The sequence below is a fragment of the Xiphophorus hellerii genome, chromosome 6 (assembly GCF_003331165.1).
Source record: "Xiphophorus hellerii strain 12219 chromosome 6, Xiphophorus_hellerii-4.1, whole genome shotgun sequence".
In the NCBI taxonomy this organism is placed as follows: domain Eukaryota; kingdom Metazoa; phylum Chordata; class Actinopteri; order Cyprinodontiformes; family Poeciliidae; genus Xiphophorus; species Xiphophorus hellerii.
This window is the reverse complement of record NC_045677.1, coordinates 16,882,849-16,902,641: the sequence shown is the minus strand read 5'-3', so window position 1 is coordinate 16,902,641 and position 19,793 is coordinate 16,882,849. Positions and strand designations below refer to the sequence as shown.

General features: G+C 39.6%; 2 protein-coding genes across 2 annotated transcripts in view; one reads left to right on the top strand and one right to left on the bottom strand.

The window, feature by feature from the left end:
- Positions 1-4,817: 4,817 nt before the first annotated feature.
- On the top strand, positions 4,818-11,524 carry mep1bb (meprin A subunit beta b). Its single transcript, XM_032565592.1, has 14 exons — positions 4,818-4,957; positions 5,071-5,089; positions 5,184-5,234; positions 5,338-5,381; positions 5,481-5,559; positions 6,394-6,511; positions 6,680-6,858; positions 7,388-7,606; positions 7,775-7,927; positions 8,473-8,688; positions 8,798-9,265; positions 9,355-9,534; positions 10,277-10,427; positions 11,065-11,524. The coding sequence occupies exons 1-14, from the start codon at positions 4,883-4,885 to the stop codon at positions 11,291-11,293; spliced, it is 2,181 nt and encodes a 726-aa protein (XP_032421483.1). The 5' UTR covers positions 4,818-4,882; the 3' UTR covers positions 11,294-11,524.
- A 3-nt stretch (positions 11,525-11,527) lies between these two features.
- Positions 11,528-19,793, bottom strand: part of phlpp1 (PH domain and leucine rich repeat protein phosphatase 1) — a 53,066-nt gene continuing 44,800 nt past the window's right edge. Inside the window, exons 9-17 of the mRNA XM_032565591.1 lie at positions 18,917-19,012; positions 18,161-18,316; positions 17,222-17,422; positions 16,629-16,791; positions 16,413-16,543; positions 16,084-16,197; positions 15,016-15,210; positions 14,145-14,373; positions 11,528-14,063 (exon numbers count right to left, since the gene is read on the bottom strand). Of these exons, the coding sequence (XP_032421482.1) occupies positions 12,744-14,063; positions 14,145-14,373; positions 15,016-15,210; positions 16,084-16,197; positions 16,413-16,543; positions 16,629-16,791; positions 17,222-17,422; positions 18,161-18,316; positions 18,917-19,012 (2,605 nt within the window). The 3' untranslated portion in view covers positions 11,528-12,743. The remainder of the gene's footprint in view (positions 14,064-14,144; positions 14,374-15,015; positions 15,211-16,083; positions 16,198-16,412; positions 16,544-16,628; positions 16,792-17,221; positions 17,423-18,160; positions 18,317-18,916; positions 19,013-19,793) is intronic.

Sequence of the window (19,793 nt, the reverse complement as noted above, 5' to 3'; positions counted from 1 at the left end):
AGAAGGAAATGAGAAATGAAGGTACATGATAAGATAAAACACAGCGTGGACATCAAAGTGGTCTGGTGGGATTACAGAATGAGCGCTTAGGAGGATTTCACCTGGTGGGAAAAAAGCCACAGGCACCTTATGTAGTCATGATTACAGATAAGTGGACTAACTTCCGATTCTTCTTGTGAAAACTTTTATTTTAAACAGAATTCACAATTCATATTACAATTCATGCTTGAAGTCAGAGAAGAAAGGGATTTTAAATCACAGGTTTTTAAATGAACAGCTCCTGGTGACTAAAGTAAAGCTGCAATACCATGCTTTAGATTCTCATCTTTACTTTATCAAATCAAATCAAATTAATCCCTGTAGCCAATCTTTGTGTTGTAGTATTTCCTTTCTCTGCAGTTGGTTTCCTTATTATAGCTGAACTCTGCTTTTTATTTTATCCCAGTTTTGAACTATGTAATCTGATTTAGACCCCCCCCCCCCCCCCCCACGAGTGTGTTGTGGGTTTTCACTCCATGTTTGTCATGTTATTTTTCCCCTACCATTTTGTAATTATTGTTGTTTGTTTGGTTGTTTCTTACCCCAAAGACTTTGGACTCTATATGAATTGGGAGATAAGAAATGTGATAAAGTCCTTCCGGATATTATGAGGCACAAAAATGAAACATAAAATTTCAGATAAAGGCTAAAATAGTTATAACAAGATTTTTAGAAAGCTTGGACAAAAAAAAAATGCTCTTATAATCTTATTGACCGGAGGAACTTCCATTTGAATTTCAACACTTCCATTTCTGAATAGTAACTATTCCTCATCGTTAATTAACAAAGGCTTATACTCCAACCGTTCAGGATGGATATTCAGCTTGGGAATTTGCAGAAGATTAAAAATCTACTACGGTCAATGAGGCAATGCAAGGAAGTTTTATCAGTGGCATTTCCTGCTATGGGGCGCCACTGATGCACCTGCTGGTGGGGCGGCTTTGACGGACTGGCCCACTGGACACGGGTAATGAGGGGTGGAAGAGGCGGACAAACCTTGAAAAATGACAGCACAGTTTTACATCCAGAGTTATTAAAAAATATTTTCTCATCACAATTAAATATAATATTAACTGTATGAATATGTGTACTTCTTAATATTAAGAATTTCTTGTCCAGCAAAATTCTAAGAGTTTCTCTGCATTTTGGTTCCAACACTTTTTAGGATCTGAGTAAAATGTTTCAAGGCCGACAGAGAGGTTCTGATTCAAGAATTGGGAGTTACAGGAGTGTTTTTAGCTCCCTTAGAGATTTCTATAGCTCTTTTTTACTTCAATTTTTATACTTTCCTTTTATGTTTTAGTTTTATGTTACTTTTCAGATCATAACCAGTTTAAAACAAACATGTGTAATCTTCGGTAATAGAAAATGCAGTTTTCAAATGATCATTTTATTTATTTTGAGAAAAAAATTCCAGGGAAAAGTAAGTGTCTCCCTTGTGAAACCATGAAGCAATTGTGATTGACAAGTTTTTTGGGTTTAGTTTTATTAGCCACTTCCAGGCCTCAGTGTTGATGATTGAACAAAAGCAAAAGGACATCCATCCATGGAAGAGCTTCTCATGAGTGAAACATGAGTGAAACTGTTTGCATGATTTGCCATATAACATCTGTAGTAAAGGTTATACATACAGGATTCTGGAAACAGAAATAAAGCATCTTCGACACATTTCAGCCAGAAAGAAAAATCCTTACTTTAACTAAAGAAGCATGATATATTCCAACCTATTCATATTGGAACTGTGAATATCCAGTTCATATTGGAACTGGATATTCCAATATGCAGTTCCAATATGAATAGATTCATATTAGAACTGTTGTGTGCATATTCACAACATTTTCTCTTACCCTATAAAAAAAATCAGCTTCTTTAGTCTAGGTGAGAAAAAAACTAAAGTATAATACCTAAGGTTCAACACTTTAAATCACTAAGGTTTGTATTTGAGCAGTATTTATTTATGAATCAGTTCACATCTTACTGAGTTCGAATGCAACAAAATAAAAATGATGCAAGAGAAACGATATTTGAAGTTTTTTGTAAGGGTTCAAGGGTCATAAACACTGTATGGTTTTGAAAAACATCAAGTGCATTAGCTTTGGAATTAACATTTATTCTTAACTCCTTTTAAGTTACTATCAAAGACTTCTGCAAAAGGATTCATCAGACCTCTAAAGTGAGAAAAAAGTCTGATTTATGAGGGTTAGTATTGCAAGAATGTCTGGTTAAAAATATACATAAATCCTGTAGCTAAAGTAAGCTCCAAGGAAAATATTGCCAGCGACCTAGATGCATCAGTTCAGCTTCACTGGCTTCATCTATCATGTAAACCCATTTTTTAAGGAATATAAAGCAGAGCTGAGGAAATATCAATAGGTAATCACTTAAGCCAAACTGTACAAAGTCTGCTCTGTGGCATAGCTGTGTAATTGTGTTCCCTTTGCTTGTCCTATTTCCACCATAATCACAGACAAAATATGCGCTTTTTTACAGAAAGAAACAAAAATTTCAGCATACAATGTGTTATTTTGTGTATTTATTAATTTGATTATATATATAAAAAAAATCATGAATAGGGTACATATAGTTTTTAACAATTTTGGGTCAGATGAGTCAGAGCTATTCCTCAAAAGAGACCGTCTAAATCTGGTGAAGTGTCCGTCTTCCAGATCAGCTGGAACGTGTTCTCCCCTGATCAAGTACAATGATACTGTTGTTAAAAAGTATTTGTACCTCTGGCAGTATGGGTAGGTGTCAAGTATTTCTGGAAAATGAAATCAGTCTCCAAGAAGCTTATCAGTCGCAGGTTTCCTTTCATTCAATTTTCCAAAAAATATGCTTGAATAAAGCACTCTATAAACAGTCGGTGTCTTTTGTAGTGACTTTTTACTCCTTACTGTTTGCTAATTATTGCCATATAATATTAAAATTTTCTGAATAATTGAATTATAGGTGTGTAATGAATATACAGGTAAATTACTGATAAAAATGAACTTTTGAAAGATTTCCTGATTTTTGATGTACATATGCCATCTACACATAAAAGCAAATGGTCAAATATTATTGATAATTTCAACTACATACAGCAAATCCTACAACAATACCAGATTAAAAACTAAAACAGGTCAAAACACAGGATGTTTGTACATTAACATCACCTTGCTTACATAAACCTCTTCAAACAGTTCACCTTGTTATTGACTTGTGTCTCTTTTTGTAAGTCTAACATTGGTGTCTGTGGAGACATTCCAGTGCTGGTGGCGCTGACAGCAAAGTATTTTTTAACAACCAGCTGCATTTGGTTTGAAAGAGAATGAGCAGGTAACCATAGTGATGAAAAGAAGCACACTAAATCAGACAGGAGTACAGTTTATACAGTCAGTTCCTGCAAAATATTTTGCTGCACTGGTAAAAGAAAAAATAAAAATAATAAACTTGATCTTTAGATGAAATAATGGAAGCAAAAGAAGAGTAGACTTATTGTGAAAATATCAAAATAAAAAATCTAATAAAAGTCTAATAAAAACATCTTTAAAAACGTTCACCAAACAGCCTAAAGTTTATCTACACTGTCTGTTTTTACAATTATCTGTCTGTTAATCATGCGCTACAGAGGAAAAACTATTGTAGTCATATTAGCTAATGTCATCAAGAAGCACTTGTGTTTTCTTAATCCAAGGTGCAACACTGATGTGGAAATGTACATCAGTACTTAAAGATAACATGACCACTTCCACAGAAGCTCATTAATTTATTCTTTGCAGAGACTTCACAGTTTCCTAAGTATGAAACTATAATTTATGCCAACCCTATTTAATATATGTGACCTGTATGTGAGACAGTGACATTAAGCATCCTGCAATCATAAAACCTGGTAGAAGCAAATATTAAGACAGACATGACTACCAATACTTTTGGGAGGGCTTTGCATTATTTTTATTTTATTTTTTTCCTTCCAGAGATTTTCTTCCCAGTATTTTGTTCCATCTACAGTATCTTCCTAAACTCTCTGACTTTCCTGCTCCTGTTGAGGAAAAGCAACCACATGGTGTGACGCTGCTGCCACCATTTTTCACAATAGGGATGGTGTGTCCTCTGATCTGTTGGAGGCCAAGAACCATTTATAGGTCTCACGTGACCGGTACTACATAGCTTGTGCTAAATTGCCAAAGGGACTTATTGTCTTGCAACAAGTGGCTTTCTGCTTGCCACTCCAACTCCAAAGGGCATTTATGTCTACTGCCCAGGTGGAGTGCACAGGTTGTGCTGTCAATAAATTCTCCAGCCTGAGTTGTGCAGCTCTTCCAGAGTTACCAAAAACCTATTAGCTGCTCTGGTTAATGTTCTCCTTCCTCAACTTGTCAGCGTAGGAGGATAGCTGTGTCTAAAGGTAAAAGGGACTTGAAGGGGGTCTAAAAAGTGTATAAAACACTTTTAAAACAAGATTTATCATTATTATTTTTTTAACACCATGTGTCCTGTTTCTCTCACTTCACAAGTATATATTACTTTACCTTGCTTAATTAGAATCCAATTAAAATGTACTAAAGTATTTGGTTACTTCATAACAAGATGTGAAAAAGTCAAGTGTGTGAATACTTTTTTGCAGGGCTGAGATATTCTCTGTTGGCCGTTCTGAGGTATTTTGCTAAGGTGTAAAGATTTATTGGCATAAAAGCAGAGGGGAGCGAAGTTGTTGTGTAACTATATTGTTTATGGCTCTGTCAGTTATTGACTTGTGAAATGTGTTTTATCATCAACATACACCTTTGTAATTTCTGCCTCCTTAGCATTAACTTTGCACGGTCACTGCCATTTATTTACTTCTCAATGAAGACAGTACAACATGGTGCGAAGACAAAAAAATGCTATTCTTGTACTTCACATTTGTTGCCTTCTCTGTGTTACCGCCCTTTGTTTGGTAAGATATTGATTTGATCTAATAGTATGGGTTTTAAAATTGTAATATATATATATATATTGTAATTACTTTGTTATTCAATACTTTCTACCCTTTTACTATTCATCACGTAGCCGACTGCAAAGATACCAGGTAAGCATTTTCTTTAGAAACCTGTGGACTTCGCTCTGTCATAATGCTAAACACAAATGTCTTCAACATGTTTATTTATTTCTGTTTTCCGCAGACTTTGATGTAGATGGCGGACGAGACCTCGACATTTTTGACATCAATGAAGGTATGTCGAGACAACAGTTTGGGTCACTTTGTTCTTCATTTTTTCCTGGTTTGCACTTGGTTACCCTTTAAACCGATAATATCTGTGCTCTTTGTGCTCACAGAGGCAGGGCTGAATCTGGTAGAGGGAGACATTGTACTCGATGAGGTAGATTTTAATATTTTGTCTAATTTCCATCTGCACATGTGAAACTTGTAAAATCACAGTTCTCACTCTATTGGGATTGGTTTATTCTTGCCACTACAGACACAAACATGGAATTCTATCATTGGGGACGAGTACAAGTGGCCAAAAACTGTTCCCTATTACATGGAAAATGACTTAGGTAAGAATGTCTGTTGAAACATTTGGTAAAATATAGCCTGAAAATAACTTAATGTAAACAGATTTACTCAACATTTGCATTTAATTTCAGTATGACTTGGCAACAGTGCATAGCTTTTACCTGTGCTACATATTTGCAACTTTATTTTGTTTATTAACATTTTCTTAACAAGTTTTACTTTACGTGTTTTAGAATATAATTGTGCATAATGTTGGCGCCCTACTGACGAAACACTGTGAACATAACATGTTGTGCCATCTTCTTATTGTCCAAGCTCTAAAGCTGATAGAGAGCCAAGATTACTGTCAGTTAATCAACAATCATTATCATAAGTGTCATAAGTGTGCTGACGATCTTCAAGTTGTTTGTTCATAATCCTGCACTGGAATCTATGTGGTTTTGAGAAAAAATAAATAAATAAAAATTGTCAGATGCAGATACAGAAACACAGATAGACAGTACTTCTGTGAGTATCTAAATATCACTTTACTGATTAAATCTTGATCATATCAGTGAGTGGGATGGTTTGGGTAGAAAGTGAACAGCAAATGTGTTTGATGAAGGCCAAAGAGAAAAACCTGGAAGACTGAGTCAGAGCATTTTTAAACCTGCTGCTCCTCTATCAAAAGTGGTACAAGGAAGGAATAGTGATGAAAAGGTCTACAGCCAAAAGTGCAGACAGTGAGTGATGTCAGAATCGGAGTAACATCTACCTTCACAGACTCAGGTGTAACAGCAGCAACAGATATACAGGTTCACATATGATGAAGCTTTGATGATGAAGAACATTTAAACTTTAATAGACCTGATTCGCTTGTGTTGTCTCCTCTGAAGAGATCAATGCAAAAGGCGTAATTCTAAAGGCCTTTGAACAGTACCGCCTCAAGACCTGCATTGACTTCAAGCCATGGAGCGGGGAAGAAAACTACATTTCCATCTTTAAAGGAGACGGGTAAGACAAGAAGAACCTATTATTTCTTTTTACCCTTTTAGATGGTAAGACAAGCTGTACCTTGTTGGGGATTAAAGCATTATTAATTCAGCACATGAGAAGGAGTTGTTGAGATAAGACTGCTGGTTTTATTTGATGTTCATAAAAGCTTTTCTCCCCTTCCCAAAGCTGCTTCTCCTCTGTTGGTAATCACAAGGTCGGGAAGCAGAGGTTGTCAATAGGAACAAACTGCGACCGCATTGCTACGGTAGAACATGAGTTCCTTCATGCTCTGGGCTTCTGGCATGAGCAGTCCAGGTCAGACCGCGATGACTATGTGCAGATCATGTGGGACCGCATCTTGGAAGGTATTAAATAGTTTTCTTTTTATGACAAAAATGATTCTTTTTGTAAAATCTTGATTGCATATGCAGCGCCTTGCAAAAGTAGTCTTACCTCTTAGAATGTTTCACACATTGTTACAAAAACTTCAGTATTTCATCTATATTTTCTATGAAATATATACAAAGTAGTCGGTAATGTCCTTTCTGTGCTATGCATAAATAAGTTCCAGAGCAACAGAAGTCAACTAGCTAGTAAATAATTTTCACTTGTGTATAATAAACTAAGAAAAATGTATTGCTGCTTCAGAGTTTTATTGCAACTTTTAGTGCACCGATTGTTTCATTGCATACATGATAAGTATATCCATAAGAAATTGACCCATGCTCATCAAATTTCTAATGTATCATCTCCTTTAAAATGTAGTCAAAGTACATTTTCCATAGACAGGTCGGCAATTTCTAGAACATCTTTAAACACCTATAATAAACAAGCTTTTTAAGAATTTTCTAAAAGTGTGCTGAAAAAGACCGTTTTTTTTTTTTTTCTCTGTAGGCAGAGTACACAACTTCAACACATATGATGACACCGTTTCCAGCTCTTTGGGCGTGCCCTACGACTACAACTCCATGATGCACTACAGCAAAGGTGCTTTCCAGAACGGTTCTGAGCCCACCATCATCACCAAGATCCCTGCTTTCAGCGATGTCATCGGACAGCGAATGGAGTTCAGTGACAGTGACCTGCTGAAGTTGAACCGCCTCTACAAGTGCAGTAAGAGTCAACACCATACAGGGCTTTTTTTTTCTTAGCAAAACAAAAGTAATTGAAACATTCAGGTCACTTTTTTCAGTTGGGCCACATTGAAAGATGTGGACAAACAGAATGACACTATGCTGAGTTTATTGCTGTTCCTACATGTGCTTACCACATTTTTTCTAGCTCAAGGCTCCACTTTCCTGGACTCTTGTGACTTTGAGCGTGAGAATATCTGTGGGATGATCCAGGGACATGGGGAAAAGGCCGACTGGGTGAGGGTCACTAGTGCTGCTGGAGGGCCCGACATGGACTATTCCAACATGGGCAAATGCACAGGTGAGATAGATCTTAGAGAGATATGAGACACTGTTGAAATAAACATAGCATTTCTACACTAAATAGAGTTGAATTTAAATTCAATTTCAAAAGCATCTTTCATAATCTTTTATTTTCAATCTTTACTTGAATAAAAAATAAAGTCAACACATGATTTTCAAAAATTCCTTTTTAATTTTGTTTTTTCATCCTTTACATCTATCTGTACTTGTAAATGTTTTAAAAAGTCTAAACCAGACATCCACATAAAAAAAATTTGAACTTCACTTTCATCTCCAACATTATGATGATATGATACGTTTCCAACATGCCTACTCCATCCAAAAAAAAATTAAATAAGTGCATGATGTTTCTTCTACTGTTAGCTGTCTTTTACACAGTACTAAGTTAAGTACTAAGTTAAGTATTTTTACACAGTACAGTACATAGTACAAGGTTTTTACATAGCTTTACCAGGGATGCTAAAGTGAGTCTGCTCCTGTCACATCCACAGTGCAAATTCAATACATTACGATTGACATTAATTTTTTATGCCCTTGTTCTAGGATCAGGATACTTTATGCACTTTAGCACTGGTACGGCCAACACTGGAGACACAGCAGTGCTGGAGAGCAGGCTTGTTTATCCAAAAAGAGGGTATCAGTGTTTGCAGTTTTTCTACTACAACAGTGCTGGTCCCAGCGACACCCTGAAGATCCACGTCAGGGAGTACGATGAAGCTAATCCCAGTGGAATGCTGCGCTTTATAACAACACTAACTGGTGACTATGTCAAAGTCATGCTGCTCACACAGTTCTGCTGGAGAAATGAAGCCATCGAGTGATTTCTAATTTCAATCCTCTTTTTTTTTTCCTACTCATTTTCACATAGGATCTCCTCAGGATTTGTGGCAGCTGCACCATGTGAATCTAGATGTGAAAAAAAAGTTCAGAGTTGTCTTTGAAGGGACAAAGGGGGACTCGGGTCCGGCAGCAGGAGGACTCTCACTGGATGACATTAACCTTTCTGAGACCACCTGCCCCGAGTTTGTATGGCGGGTGAAAAACTTCAACCAGGTCATGGATACGACCCCACCCGACACCTCTATCTTTAGCCCCCCCTTCACCTCCAAGGAGGGTTACACCTTCCAGATGCAGCTTTACCCCAGCGGTAAAGAGGACAATTCTGGGCAGTTGTCTGCCTACGCTCACCTCGTGGCACGGGAGGGGGACACCGGACAAACATGGCCTTGCCCATGGAAGCAGATGACCATGATGCTGATGGATCAGCACCCTCACATTCAAAAGCGCATGTCCAATCAGCGCAGCGTCACCACTGACCCAACCATGAAGGCAACAAGTGAGGCTGTCACAGAGAAGAATCTTGTAACATAAGTAAAGCTGCTTTTTATAGTTTAAACTTCACGCAACCTTTCAACATTGTTTCAGATTCTGACCTTTTTTTCTGGGACGATCCGCGGAAGGTTGGCACTGAGGTGACGGATACCGATGGGTCCAAGTATTTCCGAGGGCCGGGTTTTGGTACTCCAGTGTATCTCACACACCTCAGAGCTAGGAGCAGAGACTTTATCAAGGGAGGAGATGCCATTTTTCTACTCACAATGGAAGGTAAAGGCAACAAATGACTACATAAACTCAACGTCAGCTCCTCTGAAAATGCTCCAACTCCCACTCATCCTGACTATTTACTTACACATCAACACCACTACATTCTACAATAAATCTACGTCAGAACATCACAGATTCCTGGAGCTCACAACAAAGAGTTCTCTTGGGCAATAGATGGGGAATTGCTTGCTTTTCTGAACCTGTCCCATCATCACTATTCCCCATTTTATCCATGCCTATCATAATTTTTTGATAGCTGTGTGGGACCCCTTTTCTCTGCTTGGATGATTTTTTCCTTGATTTTGTTATGACTTTTACCTCAGCTCAAGTAAAATCATACATGTACAAGTAACGAGTTAGTCTTGAGAATGTAAGGAGTTCAATACAGATATTTGTGTTCAGATGTAGGGACCAAAAGTAAAGTCATTGTAATAATAATTACAATGCAGTTATCTGTTCTTTAAGAAAAGTACAGATAACTGCAAAAAAATACTTTAAAATACTGTAATAAAGTTTTTGTACTGTGCTATCTCCCACCTCTGGATCTGATTACATAGGCCTATACAGATCAAACCAATATAAACAATCCAAAGCATGCTATAATAAAACAATAAGTTTGATCTGTGCACCTATGTGACACCATCAGGGTTGTAACTGTGCTACTGTGCTGAAAAGACATTTCCTTGCCCATATGAAAGCATGTAAGGATATAATCGCTCATTTATCTTATCTTTGTTTATAGATGTGGCCCATCTGACACAAACCCAGCCTGTGCCTTCCACAACCTTAAAACCTACCACATCCACAACCACTAATGCTTCAGATATTTGCCAAAATGTGCTGTGCCAGAATGGTGGAATCTGCATTGGGGATCAAGGGAAGCCTTCCTGCAGGTGAGCAGGTTTTGACTATATAAAATAACCATAGTCAGCACTAAGCTGTTTTTTTTTTTAAAATGATACAACAAAATACTCATATCATACCAAAGATGAATTATTTTTCTTCGTAAACTCTGCTTTTGTTATTGACACATTGACAGGTATAAGACTTCTGAAAAACACTCATATGAATTTAAGACCTACATGATTATGAGGAAATAATTAGTTTAAAACTGTCTCAATTTCCTAAATAAGTTACAAAAAACAGTTTCAAGAGAATACTTGATGGTTCACAAGCTGGAATGGATAAGTTATACTGCAGAATGAATTTTGTCACAAAATAAGGCAACATGTTGAGTTTATTTTAGCCAGGAACAGAATTAATGAATGACACCAATCCATTATTATTATTATTATTTTAAATTAGTAATTGTTTTAAAAATATCAGCATGAGATAATGTAATTTATGAACTTATATTAGAATAATATCAGAATGCCCTTAAGACATTGTAGGGTGTAAAAATTCATATTCTTACATTTAAAACAATTTATGACTCTTTAAGACCCCTTAGAAACCTTGAAACTATGTAGGGATTCTGAAAACACAACAGTCAGATTTTCTTATTTCTATCCTCTTTCATCTGCTCTGCAGGTGTGTGGTGGGCGATGACTGGTGGTACTACGGGAATGTCTGTCAGCACAAAGGCTCCACGCAGGATAAAACCACTCTAGCACTGGCCTCCTCCCTGTCTGTGCTGGGAGCAATGTTAGTGATCACAGTAGTCAGTGTCCTCTGTGTGAAGAAGAAGTACAAGAAAAAGATTATGAACAACAGCAGCAACATGTACATGCAAAATGTGCATGCCAATGATAGACCCTAACAATAACTTGGACTTTTTTCCAATGAAAACATGACAGCTGTTGATGGAGAGCTGGATTAAATCTAATGTTGCCTTAGAGTGCCACCTATTGGTCATTTGATGCAAAGACATGGAAGCGATGGAGGAAGTTTTAATGTGTAAATGGACATATTCTAAATTAAGCTTTTATTAAGGTTGTGATCTTTGCATAAAACTGCTAACATGTCAAAAAAATAAAGTCTCAGACAACAACGCTTATATTCACAAATTTAAAATTTATTATACCAAAGACAGGAACATTTTGTAGTGTCTCGTTTCCATGTGGCTATACTTGTTGGTGTTACTGAACTAGACACAGTCATGCCGGTGATAACAGTTACTGTAGGAGGGAGGTGGGACTAATTACCTGTGAGTATCCATGTATGTGAATGTCTCATGTGTGTACGTGTGTGTGTGATTGTTTGCGTGTGCATGCAAATACCTATTAGTGTTCAGTAGATACAGTGATGACTACAGGACATCACAGTTCAACAAAGTGGAGCAAACCATTGCAACTTAGTGTATAAATGTTTTACGGAATGTTAGTTTCCATCCTGCAATTGCACATTTACAGTTGTGTGTGTGTGTCTGTTGTGATGTTGTATTTGTGGGTTTACACCATAAGATAAAGGGGGCACGCCTCCATAACAGCAAACAATAAATCCTCCCCACAGCTAAAAGCCTTCACCGACATACAGTTCCTTTAAAAGCATCAGTATACAATATTTTTCTTATTTACAATCATTGAAAAAGAATCACCATTTCTCTCAGAGAAGATTAGTAAAAAAGTGACTGAGTCACCATAAAGAGTATGCAACTCCTAGGAGTTAGTATTGGAAATTTTCTACAAAAAAATCTCTATGTCATTTTACAGGCCAAGAGCTGTGATTTACTGAAGAAATACAGTATTTTAAATGCCCTATCTAAAACAGTTAGGTGTGGTATTAATGGCGTATGATTCACCAAAAATCGATTGATAATAAAAAGATGAGTCTGTATTTCAAAAGGTTCCTTTTAGCAACTTCACTGCGATCACACTGATTTAAGTTCTTACAAAACAAAATAACAATGGAATTGTTATCCATATTAAGTACAGTGACAAGCTAATGCTATTTGCAAATAGACTAGTGTTGATTATGTACTAGAAAAACAAAAACAAACAAAAAAACATCGGGTCTGCGAGAAGGGCGCGTGGAATTTGTGTCCTCTCAGGCGATTTGAGGAGGTTGTGGATCATTAAAGGGCTCATTTGCTTGTTTCACTCTGAGAATGCTTCATTACATGTTTCTCCAAAGAGATGGCGCATGGCAGAGAAGCCTGTTGTGAAACACTTTCACATGTGCATTCTACAGCCTCCAGGCAAAACCCACCCGTCCATGGGCATGAACGGAAGAATCATGGAGTGCTGTAGAGGAGATGAATCTGTGTCCGTCTAGAGAGGGGTGTCGTAGTAATCAGTGGGCTGATCCGTCCCGGCTGGCTTCTGCTGTTTCTGCTGATGCTGCTTCATGATCTCCTTCACCTCTTCCTCCAGCTCAGGGGGGATGATGAACTGGTCGTCCGGGTCGGGCTGAGCCGGAGCTGTGAAGTAACCCCCTGATTTCTTGGACGGGGCGTCGGCTGCCACCTCGATGAGGTTGTGACTCTTCTCTTGACGAGCCACCGAACCGTTAACCCTCCTCTTCCCCGGAAACTTCCCACCATCCCCAGCTCCTGCTCCCACACCTGGCCACGACTCGTCTCTCTCCAGGCCGTTCTCGGCCTCTGCCAGGTTCAGGTCGATACTGTCCTCCAGGGGCTCGGGGGTGCACGGAGGTGGAGGAGGTGGAGGAAGGTTGAGCAAGGTGCGTTCCTGGCTGGATGATACGGGTAGGAGGCTTTGGGGCGATGATAACTGCGACAGCTCCGCTTTCAGGCAGTGAACGTCTGCCTCCACTTCCACTCGGCTCCCGTTGGAGAAGACGCCGGCGATGGGCTCCTCGTCCTCGCTGTCCAGCCCGTTGTCGGACAAGGCGCTGGAGAAGGTGGCGCTGGACAGCTGCCTCTGAAAGGAGCCAGCCAGGCAGGCCGGGTGGAGCGCACAGCAGTTCCGAGCGGATGCCAGCTCTGAACCTGGGAGGAGATACTGGCAGGTTTGGGAGGTGGTGTGGGACTGCTGCTGCTGTAGAGACAGCAGCTGGGCTTGATGGTGCAAGTGAAGCTGAGGGTGGTGAGGCTGATCCTGCAGCAGCACAAAGGAGCTCTGCGGGGGCTCGTCGGACGAGGCCGTGGAGCCCACCTCGCTGCTCATCTCGCTGGTGCTGATCTCGCTGCTGATTTCGCTGCAGGAAGACGGCGGAACGGGCAGGGAGCCGTCCGAGGGTCGATCCTTAATGGCAGAAGACGACGATGGGTAGGCGCCTAGGCCGGGGCTAGGGGGAGGCTGGGGCGGGTCGGAGCAGCAGCAGGAGCAGCAGTCTTCACTCACGCTGAGCTGCACCACGACTGCACTCAGGCTGTCGGTACAGCCGTAGCCTTGAGCCAGGGTGCAGAGCTTCTTAGCCGCAGCAAGACCGTCCGGGACATTCCGAACCGCCTCCACTGCTTCTGTAGGAGACACAGCGTCCCACAGCCCGCGGCTGCCCAGGATGAAGAACTCATCCTGAGGGGTGAGAGTCACCGTCTGCACATAGGGGCAAGGAATGACTGAAGGGTAAAGGAAGGAGTAGCCCATAATCCTCGTGGAGTCAGTCACCCCGTTCACCTTGTTGTCCTGGAAGAAAGGAGGATGGAAATCAATACAGAGAACATTTGAAACTAGATTTGCTTCAGTTTTTTTTAGTGTAACCTCTACCTCAGTCACGATGGCTCTGTGCTGCCTGATCCTACGGTATTCCTCCTCAAGGCCCACGTTGTGAAGCAGCGACAGGGACATGGGCTTCCCGTCCCGGCACAGGATGGCCTGGCACTTTCCCACATTAGCTGTTGTGAGGATGTAGCAGCCACTGGGGTCGGTGGGGTCGTGGCGGATGTGACACAGGGCTGCAGAGCCGCCAAGTTTCTGTCCGGCTGTTCCCAATTTCCTTCAAAAGGAAAAAGGATTAAAAAAAAAAGAGAGAGGACGACGGTTTATTGAACAGATTTTAAGTTGCAAATATTCAGGAGGGAGTCTTTATGTACAAACATAATTATGATGCCATTCAAAACCCGAAAATTAAAACCCTGGGACTGGGACGGGTTTGGTCAACAGATTCATTTTCCATCCATAACCTCTGACAACTTGATGGTAGGGACGGGTGAGCTGTGGTTAAGAGTTCATCATAATATTTTGTGGCATTTATTGCAATAATTAAACTGATGATATAAAGTATTTAAAAATCTGCTAAACTCTTTTTGGAAATAGACTGTGACCCAACATCACTGTAGTCAAAGCCCTCTGAAAAAAACAAACAAAAACCAAAACAAAACAACGTACTGATCATTAAACAGACTGCTTCAAGAAAACACAACTTTAAGTTGTGAAATGTTATCAATAAACACACACAAAAACAACATTTAACCACATTTTTTATATCTATTGCCACTCTCTTGTAAAATCAAAAAATTCACAAAGACCACCAAAATTCTCTTCCTCCACCAAAAAAATCACTTGCTTGCAAAATAACGTCCAGTTGTTTAGAGAACATAGCGTATTACTGCTTAGCGTGTTACTGCTGGTCATGTACCTTTGCATTACGAGGAAGGTGTTGGTCATGTAATCCTCTTCGCTTTTTGTCTTGTGTATTTCCTCGGCCAGGACGTCGTTCATCGTGCACTGCAGCAGGTAGGGCACTTCCACGTTCCTGTCTCCGTCAAACACGCCGTACAGAGCTTCCCGACTCCCACAGAAACTGTTTACTGAAAGGGCGGCAACGCAGAGTCTGAAAAGATATAGACAATCACTCTGTGAGGAAATGACAAGAGCTAAACAGAAAAAAATTAAGTAATACTTATTATGATCAATTTGGATGAATATCTAAATATCTGCTAAGGTTCCCAGACATTTTTTATGCAAAGAGGTGTTTTAAATTTTCCAAGTTCTCAGTTCATTATGTTAATTCAAAAATATAAAATGCCAAACTTCCCTTTGAATTTACAGCATATATTCTAGAGTGGGCAGACTTTAAATATGAAAACTCAACAATACAAGAAACTGAAATAAAAGAAGCAATGGAGGTAAGAAGCAAGAAAAAAAACATTGAAAGAAAGAAAAGAATAAAGAAGCAAAGAAAGAGAGAGAAAGAAGTCATGAGAAAAAAGGGGAGAAGGAAGAATGGCAAGAAAGAAAATGAAGACAAGGAGGCCAGAATAAAGAAAGGACAGAGGGATGGGAGCTAAAACAAAAGGAAGGACAAAAAAAAGGAAAGAAAGAAGGACACAAGAAAGTGTATGAGGAAGGAGAAAAGCATGGAGAACATTCAGACAGTGGGGTAGGGAGTAAAGTTTTTCTGTACTTCTCCAAACATGGAAAATACTGAAATCAAATTCCAGACTTTTCCAGGCTACAGTAACCCTTCTTCCCTTTCTGTCATCAAAGAAAATATTTAATTTGTTCATTGCTTTGTAGTTCTAATTTTAACCAAGAAAGAGGTTCTGCAGCAAGTGCTCATGTTTTAGAAGAGCACTGCTTCTTTATTTCTTTCATTAAAGTTATCTTTTAGAACACAAATTCTCAGAAGGATTATATTAGTGAGGCTTTGCAGCACAAACACGATGGAGGTTGTTCTTTTCACTCTTGACTGAATTTAGCTCACTTGTTCTTTACGCCTGAGGCCTCTGTGTAACCATGACTCCACACAGCGGGCCCCCCAGATACCTCATTCGATGAAAAGGTTGGTGGTGGATCAATACGGAAACAGCGAATGTTACTGGAAGACAAAAAACACAAAGCAGATCAAAATCATTCCCTTATCTTCAGGCACATAAATACATAAACTAAAGCTATATGTTATTATAAACAAACAGCGGAGAAATAATGAACATAAAGGAAAACTAAATAATATATCGCAAGGAAAAACAGAGTAAACTGAGAAACAGCTTCTAGTGGGAAATGAAAAGATGTGCTCAGATGAAGTTGGCGTACTTAAGCTGCTCGAGGGTTTTATGGTCCAGGTTGAGGCGAGGGTTGCCAGTGAGGTCCAGCTCCTGAAGTTTTGGAGGCAGATTCTCTGGGAGAGTGATCTCACTCAGCTCATTACAGCTCAGGTCCACACACTGAAAAACAGAATGTTGCAGATGGAGGTTCAGAGCTGCAAAACCACAGAGACTTCATAAAGATGAGCTGTTGCTGAAGCCTTACCTTCATCTCCATCAGCTGCATGACCTCAGGGAAGACCTCGATGGAGTTGGAATGGGCAATAAGCGTGTGCATCCGTCTACAGTTCATGATAGTGGTGGGAACAGTCTTCAGCATGTTTCCACTCAGGTCCACCTCCTCCAGCTCCTCCAACTTGGCCATTTTACTGAAGGGTAAAAAGGAAACAGATGAGCTGAAGCATGAACTAATTATCTCAGATTCTTTAAAGAACAGAGAAGTTCACAGATGAGGTCAGCTGTCATAATGTGATCTTTTCCTTGCATGTGTGTGCTGACTGTGCTAAAACAAAACATTCAGTCAAATGTCATATCTCATCAGAAGTACATAGTTCTGTCTAAATTATCCTTCCTATACATTTCCAGGCTTGGAAAATGCTCAAATTAAATTTTATACTTTTCAGGACCACATGCAGGCACTGTTAGATGGTGATGTAGATGCAAGTAAAGCAAAAATATATCCTAAACTTTTTTAGGAATTATAAATTTTTCATTTATGAATAAACCCCCCCCAGAACATTTATAATCATCTTTATAATACATGTTCAGATTTCGTGAACTCGTGAAGGAACTCTTTACCTCGCTGGGAAGGTTTGGAGGTGGTTGTATGCCATGTGCAAAACTCGCAGGTGTGTGTGACCTGTGAGCATCGGCACACACTTGTCCGTCAGCCAGTTATTGGTCAGGTAGAGCTCCTGCAGGATGCTGTGGCTTTCCTCTGACAGACTGGAGGGTGGCAGGTGCTCCAGCTTGTTGGCTGATGCATTTACGCATCGTAAACTGAACCCAAAACACATGAGAAGTGCTCAGTTATTTTCACGGTTTTTAAGGGACAGAAAAACAGAGATGCATATCTAAACTGGGAAACACATCCAATGATTTACTATATTATGCCAACTTTCAAGCTGCCACATATCAGAGTTTTATGCAGAATTAATCAGAGGCAATTCAGATGTATTTTATTTATTTGAGCTGAATGTGAGAAAACTTCATGGGGTTCAGGAATATTTTTGAGATAATGAAAACTCAAAGGGCCAAGGGAGACAAGAATAACCAGATTATTCACTGACTATATTTTTTGGTCAAGTTGTTAAAATATGATGCCGTCTCATTGATGCAATCTTGATTGGTTATCAGTACGCTCGCTTGTTGTGGTGTTTTCCCATGTCAGCTGATCAGCTGATTCATGTTCCTCTAGTAACCAAAACAAACATTATTTTATTTTTTTTTCTTCAGTTGGCTTTTAACAAGTTTTGCATTTGTATAAACCTTCAGTGGAAAACCCTACACATTATTTAAAAAACACACCAATGAGAAGCTTTGTTAAAATACAAATTTTCCTCTCAGGCTGTCGGTAGATTTAATCTCCCTTTGTAATGTTTTCTTCAGTTAGTTTTGTCTTTGATCTTCGTACATCTGAAGTTCCTGTTCCTTCAAGCTCCTCTTTGACTTAAGGATGCATAATTGTAAAAAAAAAGAAAAGAAAACCAGTCACTTTTAGCCAATTCTTAAAGCTACCTGTTGGATTTGAGGAACAGGTTGCAGGGAAGTTCCACCAGTTGATTATGCTGAACATCCAAAACCTCCAGCAGAGGGCGCTCCACTCTTTCAGGCAGCTTCTGCAGCTGGTTATGTCCAGCACTCAGCTTCCTTAGGCTGTTGCTGCAGAACAACCTGCAGCATGAGAAATATCCAGAGAGCTGGGTCAGCACTGACATGTGATGGATAAGCAGTTTCAACAGACAGATAGATGATTAAGATGGATTGATAGCTGAGATTCTGTAGGGTGGGCAGACAAGCAGATATAGATAAATTGAGGTAGACTGCAGTTATTGAAGAGAGAGTAAAAAGGGAAGGTGAAGGACAAAGCTGGATGTGCAGATGAGGAAGGAAGAACATTTGAGAGTAGCAGCGCCTCTGGTGCCTCCTGTAACTGAAATTCATCATCCTGACACTTATTGGGTAAAAAATAAATGTCCAGACAAAACGGAGACCAGCGGTAGGAAGAGAGAGAAAGAGGAGAACAGGAGAGAAACCAAGAGAGCAAGGTTGATGCAAAGCATGGCAAAGAGTAAAAGGTGCATCTGAACTAACCTTCTAAAAATGCTACATAAAGAGAAGCAGCCAGTTCACAAAGCATCTAGAGGTTAGCGGCTATCAGTGTGATTTATGAGGCTCTATGGGGGATAGATACATCACTTGACAAAGGGCAGAGAGAATAACACGGCATTGCTCCACATTTACAGGCATGTTTGCGGCGAGAGGGAGACTCACCTCGCCGGGAGCTCGGTGATGAGGTTGTGGCTCACGTCCAGGACTTCCAGTTTCTTCGCTTCACACAGCCAGTCTGGCAAGGACTCCATGTGGTTCCTGGTGGGGGACAAGGGGTGATGATGATGATGAATGATGTGCCGTTTTCAAACTGTGTTACTTAGATGGAATATAAGTTAGAGTGAATAAATGTCCTTTTTCTGCATTATGTAGCACTATAGATTTAGGTAAATGGAATCCTGGCAGTGCTGTCTTACACTCAGATGGGAAACTCTTCTTCATTATGCGACTCTCTGAAGGCCACTTGGTTTTGTCAAATTTTAAAATTAAACATTATAAATCAAACATAGTCTCAATGTCGAGCTTTGTCAAATGTCAATGTCAAAACATTGAAATAAAAGTTTCCATCATTGTAAAGAGTAAAACAATTGACTATTGGGTTAGGGATAGTAGTTTTTTTTTTACAATGTCCATTTACATTCTTCTTCAATAATCTTTATTCTCATGCAGTTATATGATCTTAAAAGCATGACCACTCATCATCTCTTCATCATGGCAAGAGGATATTTTACAAGTAAATGAAATGTGTCCTGAAAGTTAATGTGCTGAAAGCAGAAAAAAAATGGCCAAACGTAAAGAGTTCAGGGAGGTAGACAACGTCCAGAGTGTAATGGCTAGCCAAGCTAGTGTAGCTCAAAATGCTAAAGACGTTGATGCTGTTTCAGAGAGCAAAGCAGTGGAAATGTTATTCTCTGATGGCTGTGGGCTCTTTCAGCTGGATAATGCCACGAAACAAAATGGGATCTCAATTCAATCAAGTGAGATCCATAGAGGCCCCACCTCAAAGGACTTAAAGGATCTGCTGCTAACATTTTGGTGC